General features: G+C 37.6%; 1 protein-coding gene across 1 annotated transcript; it reads right to left on the bottom strand.

Moving 5' to 3' along the window:
• Positions 1-8,019: 8,019 nt before the first annotated feature.
• LOC306860239 (uncharacterized protein) lies at positions 8,020-11,482 on the bottom strand. Its single transcript, XM_079401833.1, has 4 exons — positions 10,152-11,482; positions 9,701-9,828; positions 9,487-9,593; positions 8,020-9,386 (listed from the first exon to the last, which is right to left on the bottom strand). The coding sequence occupies exons 1-4, from the start codon at positions 10,660-10,662 to the stop codon at positions 9,245-9,247; spliced, it is 888 nt and encodes a 295-aa protein (XP_079257959.1). The 5' UTR covers positions 10,663-11,482; the 3' UTR covers positions 8,020-9,244.
• Positions 11,483-11,814: the final 332 nt, after the last annotated feature.

The following is an 11,814-nucleotide window of genomic DNA, read 5'->3' as shown; positions in this document are numbered from 1 at the left end:
TCCAGCCTTTCCTCCTGTGGCTCCAGCCCCTCCTTCACGACCCTGCAAGCATATTCTTTCTCCCTGCTTTCTAATGACAATGATTCTAGGCAGCTCTGCTCTTCTCTCTCTTCGTCTGAGCTTGTTTCATGTACATACCCCTCAAATTCTATGGGTCCTTTTATATCTATTTTTCCGTGTATGATTGGCATCTGATTGACGGCCTGGTCACAGCAAGGAGCATATGGAGGTGGTCTTTCTTCTTTTACTTCACCCGTTTTGTTTCCCCTTTCCAATTTCCATAATTTAATCCCATATTGCTTGAATAAATTCAACACCCCTAATTCTTGTTCCCTCTTGTCATTTCGTTTTCTAGATTTGTCATTGGTCTTGTGATTTTTAATCAGCACTTCCATCTCTCTACACATAGCCACATTAAATGTTCCCTCTACCGGCCACTTGGTGGCCAATTTCTTTGTTCTTTTTGCCCATTTTTTCGAGAGTCCCCCTATATTTTCTTTACATGCTGGATTTTCAGAGGCCAATAATTCTACTGGACTAGACATTATAAAATTTTTCCCTATCAATTTATTTAGCAAATAGTTTTTATCTAATTATTTCTCTGTTTATTAGGTGATTTTACCTCTATAATCCCAGTGGTTTAAAACTTAATAGCTAATTCTTCACCAAGCTCATCAGACGAGGATCACTAAAAGTATCCGACCCCTGATTACACCTGGACTTGTACTGGGCTGAGGACTTTATCACCTTTTTTAAGAAATCTGGTTAGTGTATCTCAAATATTTTAGAATAATCACAATGTGTTTTCTGGTTAATAACTTAAAAGGTAGCCCAAAGCCCTTTGTTTCTTTTATCCGAAGATTAGCTTTTGTCCAAATGATGTGTTCCCCCACGCTGAAAACTTCAAAACTCCACAGTCTCCTCTCATGAAATTTGCGACCTGTTGCTGTCAATCCTCCTGTCCAAATTGAGTAATTAAGAGATGGCATTAATTCTATACAAAATTATTTTATCCTAATTATATTGATATTCAATTCATTTCTTGTGCACCACATCGGATACAGAGGTTCCATATAGTCAATCAATAAGCTTCTTTCCGGCATTGTTAAAATTTTTCTACCTCTTTTTCCCCTTTTCTTTTTTCCCTTTATTTCCCCCTCTGCCATCCTTTCTTTTTCTTGTCTTTTTTCTAACTTAATGGAGTATTGTTTTTAGCAATTTGCACTGAGATGAATCCGATCTTTCCTGATCTCCGTGAATCTCCACCCACACGTGACGTATGAACTGAGGCTGTAACTTCTGCTCAATCGTCACTAGTAGGCGCCTCAGAGTTCTGCCAGTCACAAAGAGAGGCTGCGCACTTCCTATCTCTGGTGACTCAAACAACACTCTGGACGTCCAAATCACTTCTCTCGTCTCAGCTTCCACTCTGAGATGGATGTTATCTAGAATTGTAGCTCCTTTTTCGAGCACTGGCCAGGGTGCCCAATTATTTTTAATATACGGTGCTACAACTGGTTCAACTGGGATGTCAATTGCATTTGACTCAGCTCCCATCCAAGGAAGAGCTGCATCCCAAAGTCTAAACAAATTGTATTTCAATCGCCGAATCGTTATATGTTTCATTACCACATCTTCCCACTTTATTCCTGGCCATTCAGCTACTTTTTCTCCCAAATTTGTAATCTTAATCAATTTTCTGAAAAAGATATTTTTCTTGTATTCTGTCAATTTCTGTTCATGCCCATAGAGATCAATAAAGCTGGATTCCAACCAAAAATGATTGCGAATACCTTGTGTCTGTACCAATGCTGCCTGAAACTGATTTTCTTGTTCAGTGTCAGGGTCATTCAAATCGATGTGTTTTATTTTTTCTGTCCGCTTCATGTCTCCGTATGGGCAAACTCAGAATAACAGAATCTCTCTCTCCCTCTCCTTCCTTTTCGCACACACACACACACACTGCTCGAGCACTTCACACACACACACACTCTTTATCAGTCCACACACACAGAAAGCCTCAGCCCCCACCCTCGCGGGTCCCCTCTTCTCTCCCTGGCGCAACAATGGGAAAACAGGCGCTCAGATTGCCTTTTTCAATTCTTTTCTTTTTATCAACAATTTAGTTTCACAATTTGGATCACAGCGTCGACACTGTGGAGAATGCCCAAACAAACGACACAACCAATTTTTTGGGGTGTTTCTAGTTCTTTCAATTTTCAATAATCCGTTAAAATATTCCATTCAATACAATATGATCTTTTTCAAATCTTAACGTGATTTTTCTCTGCAGTTTTATCAAATAACCGTGCACTTTTACTTTTAGACAAACATATATTGCTCAAGTGTACCAACACTTACATATAACATATAACATATAACGAACAAAAACTAACTGTTTCGATTAGAAACGGACCTGTCCGAGCAGTCACCCCCTATCCCGGGGCCGGTAGCCACAGATCCCCACGCCTCTCAACTTAGGCGTGTGCCGGCATTCAGCGTCCCTCTTAACTAGACGCTCACACTTCTAGCCCTTCTTCACTAGGCTTTTTCACTACTACTTTATATTGGCACCATCTGTGCTCTTTTAACTAATGGGCATATTCTTTAACACTTGAAACTCATCAATCCATATGCATTTTTACATTTAAATAATTTTAAGTCCGTTGGCTGGTGAGGCCCTGTCCTAAATCACCGCCACAGGCTCAACCCTTAGTCAACCAGCAAACAATCTCCTTATATCCAAATATATAAGCAAAACTTGCTTACCTTGAGGCCTCGTAATTTCGGATTGTTTGCGTGTTAACCCAGGTCCCTCGCCTGCAACGGCCCCTTCAGGACACCGGTGCCTCAGTCCAGTCCCATCTGGGGTGCCACTTTTATGTTGTGGAAAATCGTGCTCTCGTCGATGGTCTGGATCTCAGTCGTGCAATTAGAAAGGCTCAAAAACAGCAGAGTTCCAAATGTGAAAGAAAAGACTTTATTATAACAAGACAATAAAGTCGAGAAGCAGCTGTCCCATTGACTGATTCTGATTCTGTGAGTGTCGGTACAGAGTATATATATGTTTCTTATTGCCCATATTTGGTAGTTCCTGTTATTCTCATTGTCTATGTCTGTTTGATTTACCACATTTAATTACTTGTTCACCTTGTCTATTTTTTAATGGTGGCATTCGTCTGTATTCGTCATTTTTAAAAAGTAAAAGTTCTTCTTCTACTCCCATTGGTTGGAAGTGATCCCAGACAACATACATCACAGTTGGTTACATGTATCTGTCATATTCCTCATATTCTGGAAATCACCCAAAGTTCCCCAGGTTATCCTAAGTTTACTGTACTCCTTGACCGGTGTATACGGCCTATAAAACATCTATACTCAGTATGACCAATAGATGGCACTCTAAGACCATTTATCAGTATTCAGACATCCAGTACAGTAGGATATCACACTTTTGCATAGACTAGTACATGTTTGCATAGAACAGTGCATGAATTACATTTTTAAGCATGTTTTATCATTTTGAATAAGATAATGTTATAGTGAGTAAACAAAAATATACAATATAACTCGCGTTATACCCATCTATAAGATCTTGTAAGATGTCATAATAACATTTTGAATTGACAGCTGTTAAAAATCGTGACATTCTTCCGCGAAGCGTTCGATTAAAACGTTCAATCACAGACGCCTTAACGTCGCTCGCCGTAGCAAAATGATGTATGTTATGCTTTTTCATCAATTGTTGGAAATGTTTGTTAAAAAATTCGGTGCCTTTATCAGTTTGTAATTTTTGCGGTATGCGGTTTTCTTTGAGTATAGATTCGAACGCTTTGGTAACCTCCTTCCCCGTCTTATTTTTCAGCGGTCGAGCCCATGCGTACTTACTAAAGATATCTATACACGTTAGTAAAAATTTTATATTATCGTTTTCTTTCGAATAAGCAGACATATCAACCAGGTCTGCTTGAAACTGCACATCTTTTCCGTACACCACTACCCTATTGCGCTTGTATTTGACAGGTGCGGTTCTGTGTAACGTATAGGCGTCCTGAGATGCTAACCAATCCGTCACTTCTTTATCCTTCAGAGCTACTCCGTATTCCTGTAACACTCCGCGTTTTAACCGTGCTTTACCCCCCAAAGATCCTGGATCTGAAGGATTGTAGTACACTTTTTTCATTAATTCAGACATCTTACCCCCGTGTTTTTCAGAAAATAATGACAAACGCTGTTAGTGTCATGGATTTTTATTTACAACAGTTGTAGAAGTCATAATCAAACATTAAATATGATTGGTTACACAACATCTAGATATTGAAGGAATTTCACACACATTACAATATTTTTCTCAATCATATATTCAGTTAATACATCGATAATTTCACACACATCCGTTGCTTCTTTTCTTGACAAGGCCATCACACACACATCGGTTACATAAGTACAAAGACACAAAATGTTACCAATTTTAAGACTTTCTTCATATTCAGACATATTTTCAAGAATGTTTTTAACAGTCGTCTGGATATCGTAACCCTTTGCAATACATTGACGCAGCATAATGTTCCACTCAACCGACATACGCCGTACAATGCTCATTTGATTTTTTAATTTCGTTAAACGTTTATTATCCACATAACAATCAGTCTCATCATCGATAATCTTATACAATACATTTATTATTTCTCTCTTAATGTGTCGTTTAAATAAGAGTTTTGTCAGACAGACTGTGTTGCAGAGGTTTCCCATGTTCCCAGTTAGTCGGAACCTGCCGGAGCACTTTTCTTCCAGTTGTCAACAGCGTCGTAAACAGCCTGTTCACAGGTTTCGTTCACAAGTGTTGTCCTGAGTTCAGCCAATCCTCCGACTATGAACATTTCATCCCTGAGCTCGCACAGTACAGCATCGACAACACCCTGAATCCTTTGGAGGTGTGGGGTTAAACCAAACAGTTTCAATGTTCGGGCCAGAATGTGTTTTAGGTCAGGTTTACACACTTTATCCCTTAGTTCTTCAAAACACCCGAGAAAATAGTACGCAGGAGCCTCATAGAGACATGAATGTTGCGTTTGCGATGGATGATCCGTCGTACAGCCATAACAATCTTTCTTTAACTGTCTGTCTACCAGATGTTCCAGAATGATCCCGACAACAGCTTTAATGATTTTATGGCCGGTTACACCGATACATCCGTCGACGTTGTCCGTGACGGTATCAGAGCTTGTAGCATCGCCCGCCATAGATTGAGACGGTCCGTACTTCGCCAAGAATGCGAGGTTATGGTAACCCAGTTCTTTACAAAATTTGTCCAACCAGACGATGTTATCCGTAGACGTCCATGCGGCACACGCATTGTCATCGCCTACAGAACTAGGTGCGGTTGAAACGTTTTCTTGGGACATGTTGCCACAGTTAGCGATCGAAGTTTATTACCTCTGAGTCCTGTTGGGGAGGTCTGTATTTAATGGTTATAGAATGTGGGCGGTGCTACGTGAGCGCCTCTCCGACTGGTCACACACCATTCAGGGTGAAACAATTTCACTTTTATGTTGTTGTATCTGTCAAACGCGTCGCACCACTTAAACAATTTGTCAATCTTTCCGAATATGTCTTCTAATGCAGGCACGTCTTTCCATTGAAACAAGAATTTAATGCTATAGTATTTGAGATGATCCTCTTCAGATATCGGCCAAACACGTTCGGGCAGACCTTCTGTGGTATCGCTACAAAGTATGTAGATGTAATCATTGCTGTGTTTATTAACCTGATCCCCTAACACTCTGTAACGCATTCCAGGCGTAACACCGTTCCATTCCCCTATGAATAGAGGGTCATCGCATCCGTCTTTTAAATCACGCCAAACGTGGTTGTAAAATAAACACCAGTCTTTTACTGTGAAAAACAGTTCGGGGTCATCGTTGGTGTCGTACGTGATTCTTTCATCGGCGTCCACGGTGCTCAGCCTGACCTCCCTGTTGGTCTTGTCAAAGTTGTAACCGCATATGCGATTACCGGATAAATGAAACTCGCGCTTAACGTCATCCAAAGCTTCGTGGAGGAAATTGGTCAAACACGGACCATGTTTCATCTTCCTAGGTGCTAGAGTGAGATCATCCATAGCATCCACGACGGGCTTCTCGGGGGTTTTAGGTATTGACGCCTCAGCCATTGTAGAATAATTTTCTGTTTTTCCAATTTCGCAAAAGCTACGTACGTATTTTACGTCTAGGTGAAGATAAGTTATCCTCAACACCGGTTTTTAAACACGACGTTACAACAGGGGAGCTATCGGTACACCCACATTAGGACGGTGATGTGGGTGTGGCCTGACAGCGGCCGCGAGCTCATTCTGAGTTTGACACAGAAGCATGAGGTTGTGTAAACGGACGCTGCGTAAGATAGACATTTGTTTAACTTTTCTAAGTTGGGACAAAGGCTAGGTTTTCAATTGTAATGTCAGAAGATTTTACAGCTATCTTATACTGTTGTTTAACGGTCTGATATTTTTTATTTCACTTCACGGTAAGAGAACTCGTCTCTATATTATTTAACTTTATGTCTGTTATAAAGTCAAACTTTAAAAAAAAAAAATCAAGACATAGTTTTTTGATAAATATCTTATTGTTTTAACTAACGCATCCGATTCTTTTTTGTTATAGATAAACGAACGCGCTCGCAACTCTTCTATTTATTTAACTTTGTCAAAGGACCTAGTTTTAAATTCTAATGATAGGAAATAGCGTATCTAATGCTTTTTTATTTGTTTTAGTTTTTCCTAAAACTGTTTTAACAAGACTACTGTCCACTTGTAAGGGAAAAACACACGTACCATCGTAAGATAAAAACGAATCTATATTATTTAACTTTGTATCTGTTATAAAGTCACAACTTTTTAAAACCGCAAAATAGGTTTAAACGAACGCGCTCACTTCTTCTATTTAACTTTGTCAAACAACTAGTTTTAAGATAGTGTATCTAATGCTTTTTTTTTGTTTTATTTTCTACGTTTTTCCTGTTTTAAGTCTCCACTTGTAGGGAAATAAACAGTCTTTGTACGTTTTACGTACATGTTTGATGTTTTTTCTTGATATGTATGTGAAAACACTTTAATAAAAACTTCCCTTTACCCCATTTAACACAAATTCACCATTTAAAGTTTAAACCACATAACATCGGCCCCCACACACACACACACACACACAAACACATTGTCATAAATTCTTAAGTTCACTATAAGGTCAATAAGATGGCCCGCTTAGACGGTGGGGGCTAGGGGTGTACAAAACAGGTGTCCAAACAGGTGTCCAGTTATGGGAGGGGGGTGAAATTTTTATGAGGGTAATAAATCAATAATCCTGACACAAAGTGAACTATATCCTCTCTTTCACCCTAAATATTTGTTTCAACAATTTTGATTGTTTTAATTTAAATGAGATTCAAATGCATATGTTACTGCAGAATCGCTCAGTATTTATATGAAACCTTCAGAAGTTTGTTGAGTTTGTTGGTGTTTGGGAACATTTGCAGCTTTTGAGATGTTCAGGTTGTTGCTGGTACATCAAAAGTTAAAGCAGCTGATCTTTTTTGTGGTTGATGGTTTTAGCAGTGGCTTCATTTGCATGCTCGTCCAACAATGTGCAAATGATTTAGTGATTTTCACGAGGGTCGAGTTTTTAAAGGATCTGGTCTCCTTAAATTTGGGCCACATCTGTTGAGATTCATCCCTATAGTGTAGTTACCTAACCATAGACTGTCTTAAATTTTTTTAAATGCAAACTGTTTTAATATATATTAGTAAAAATAGCTTGAGCTTGAGCAGACTATTGTTACTATGGATAATTGTCAGGTCATCGCATACAAGTTAATAGCAACACAAGTTAAACTCAGTTGGCAGCACTAGTGGCATAAGGTTAATTATCACAAAAGTAAAAATCTGGGTTACAGTGAGGCACTTACAGTGAAAGTGAGTGGGGCTAATCCATAAATGCTAAAATGCTTGCTAATTTTTTTTTTTTTACATTTACAAAACTTTTTGTTCGTGAAAATAGCAAATTTACGGCTTCACTGCCTTGACAACATGACACTAAAAGGGTTAAATTATTTAAACATTATAGCTCATGTTACAAGTTTTAACAGAAGAAATAATGTAGGGGTTTGGGGGTTTTAAGTTTTTCAAAGGCACCGATTTTGATATCACCTCTTGAAACCTGGGAAGATAAAGGAGGGGAAACAAATTAATTGTAGAATACATTATTTAATTTACTTTAACTTTTAAGGTCTATCTGTATAGTATACATTACTTTTTTGCATTAGGCTTTTATTTAGTAAAATACAGATTAATTGATTAACTTGAAATGTTCATCTAATCTCATTTCACATATTAATAGTAGTGGAAACTAGCTATAACTATAATGCAGTAAATACCAACATGCTAATTGGTAGCTCAATAATTAGCTTAGCAGCTGCTGAATGAGTAAGGCAGTACACAGAACATTATTCTCGAACTAAGCTCATGATCCACTCGTCACCATGATGAAAACCTTAAACAATTCATAACCTGGGAAACAGAGATCCCGGCCCAGTTAAATTGAAGTTCCTTTTATTAAACTCAAAAACTATAATAATTCAGATTACATAAAACTGTCAGTTTAATGAGCTCTAAAGAAAAGGAAAGTTCTAAATGCTCATAAAAATTAATTGGTTTAGACATATTTGTTTAATTCAAGTTCACTGTTAGGGTTCACAGTATTCAAAACCGAGATTTAATTTGTATTTACAAATTGATTTATTATGGAATCACAACAAAACAAAGATTTACCCAAACCTTAGCAATCATTTTTTCTCTACTAAATATTTAATGGGTAACACTTTATTTTGATAGTCCACTTTAGATATTCTACTAACAGTAAGTAACTTTGTAACTCCATGTCAACTAGCAGTCATAAGAGTATTAGTAGACTGTCTGCTTAATACCTTCTAATATTTTATTTTGATGGGTCCACGACATACAACAAAAAAAGTTTGCAAGTGTTAACTTATTCTACTAACCATAAACCTACCCTACTGAGAGTTAGTAGACATGTAGTTACAAAGTTACCTGTAATTAGTAGAATGTCTAAAGTGGACTATCAAAATAAAGTGTAACCATTTCATGTTTAACAGGTGTGTGTTTGTAAAGTACGATATACAGATATTTATGAAGTTAATGTTGATTTATTTAAACAAATTGTATATGATGTTCCTAGGGCAGTATGGTGGGTAAAATGCTCTTCTCACAGATCCATTTAAAAGCCTCATTACATGGATAATCAGCGTATCTTGATGGATTATTTAGAGCACAGTTCTCTCCTCTGTGTCCATTTGGCTCTCCAGACCCCCAGAACCTGCATCAACAGATCAGCAATAGATGTTTCTGTGTGATATGATACTGACTGTGAGAATAATTTATTACATAATAATCAGCTCAGTTCAGTGATTTCTCACCCAGAGGTCAGTGTGCTGCCATCAACCCATTTCCATGTGCCCTCTTCTTCACTGTCAGTCAGACCAATCCAGACATCAACACCACCAGAAATGTTATTAACAAACTCCTTAGAAGATTAAACAATAACAGTTCTATAATAAACTGAGGATAGAGGCATTTCATCACTCATCCAGATAAACAACAACACACACACACAGAGTATCTTTCACTCACTTGTTCCTTTCTGTTGTCTATGATGATCAGTTCTCCTCCTCTATCCGTACAATATCTTCTGCTCTCAGTCCAGCTCTTCTGCCCAGAGGACATGTAGTAATAACTGAATTCATGGTAAATCCATCCATCTGTGAAAACGAATTTAACTATTTAAAAGTGACGTGACATACGGCCAAGTATGGTGACCCATACTCTGAATTTGTGCTTTGCATTTAACCCATCCAAAGGGCACACACACACCGTGAACACACACCCGGAGCAGTGGGCAACCATTTATGCAGTGCCTTGCTCAAGGGCACCTAGGTCATGGCATTGAGGGTGGAGAGAGTGCTGGACATTCACTGGTTAGAGAGTGTGTCCGACTCTATAACCATTAGGCCACAACTTCCTCCCGCTATATAATGGATCCTCTAAAACATGTTTGTTCTTGTTTAAAATAATTTATAATTACCCATTTCATGGAGACTTTTCAACATTTTGTTTATCTCCTGGTTTAACTGGTCTCTTTGTTTAATCAGGTTGTCATTGTTGGATATTAATTCATCCCTTTCATTTGTCAGATTAATGTTCTTGTTTAGTAGCCAGTCTCTGTCTCCTGAAAGGCCAGTAATCTTAGATAGTAGCTGGTCTCTCTCTCCTGTGAGGTTTTTGTTCCTGGTTAGTAGCTGGTCTCTTTCTTCCGAGAGGTTTTTGTTCCTGGTTAGTAGCTGGTCTCTTTCTTCCATGATGTTTTTGCCCTTGGTTTGAAACAGGTCGATGTTTGTAAAGACTTGGACACACAGCACTATGACTGCAGTCAGCAGAAGAACACACAGCAGAACCAAACACACTACAGCTGCTCTGTATCTTCTGATCCTCACTGAATCACTTCCTGAAGAACACAGACATGATGTCAGTCCCTTCACTAGAAGTAAATATAGCACCAGTACATACTTGATCTCTCTCTTTGAAGGTCTGTGCATATGCTATTATTTTTCATAATAAATATTTTTTCATGAGAAAATGTATTAATTATTAAACTCTGTACCTGTGTGTTCAGGTGGCTGTATTCTCGTTGTATTCAATTCTTCTATCTCCATTGTGATTCCGCCTCTTATAGCATCAGTATTTTCATAGATATCATCTGTCCTCCTTTGTCTCTCTCTTGTGTCTGTTTTCTGACCCATACTTTTATTCACTTTCAAATAGTTCCAGTGAAGAGAAGTGAGATTTCTAAAACATAACCTAAATGTAGACTATTTTTATACACCAACTAACAAATAAAGATAACAAGTAAATAAATATAGAAGCTTTTCTGAGGCAGACCTTGTTATATTCCTGATGTGTTTCCTGATGTGTGGAAATATTTCAAGTATTTATACTTATGTACAGGAAGTTCAGTTCACCAGAAGTTTAATAATTATACCAGGAACCTGCCACTGTTTGATTATTCAAAATGTGAATAATCATTAGGACAAAAAAATTCTGAAGATGTGGGGGTAAAAATTAACTATAGACAGTACATGAAATCCATAAACATTGCATTATCCTATCTGAACTGACCCTTCGCAAAGAGCTTGATTGACAGGCGATCTGACCAATCATAACACTGAATCAGCCATTCCACCAACAAACAAATCAGACGGGAGTATAGATCAACTTCAGTGGACTTCAGCTTGAAAAATTGTGTGTATTGATGTCTTTCCGCTGTTGAAATAAAATACATTCTGATGTTGATTCATGTTTATTTTGTGCTTTAAGTAAATATGAAAAGACGTCCAGTTCAAGTGCCACTTGAACTGAGGCTCTACAGCAACATTAAAGAGCTACAAAATGGTGTTTATTGTTCATTAATTTATTTGTATTTGTATCTTGAAAATTAAAGTTTCTACATTATATTTAGAACCTTTAATATTTATATTATATTACTGAATTTTATATTTATCATCCCCTAAACCTACCCCAGCACAGTAAACTTTCTTCATTTTTTAATATTTTCATAAACACCATACAGTATAATTTTTTTTAAAGCTATTTTATTTAAATGTGTTCATTCAACAAATGCAAAGCTAAACAGATGAGTTTTGAGTCTTGATTTAAATGTGGCTAATGTTATAGCACATCTGATCTCTTCT

This window comes from Barbus barbus, assembly GCF_936440315.1.
Source record: "Barbus barbus genome assembly, contig: SUPER_3_unloc_2, whole genome shotgun sequence".
Lineage (NCBI taxonomy): Eukaryota > Metazoa > Chordata > Actinopteri > Cypriniformes > Cyprinidae > Barbus > Barbus barbus.
This window is presented reverse-complemented; position numbering and strand designations above follow the sequence as displayed.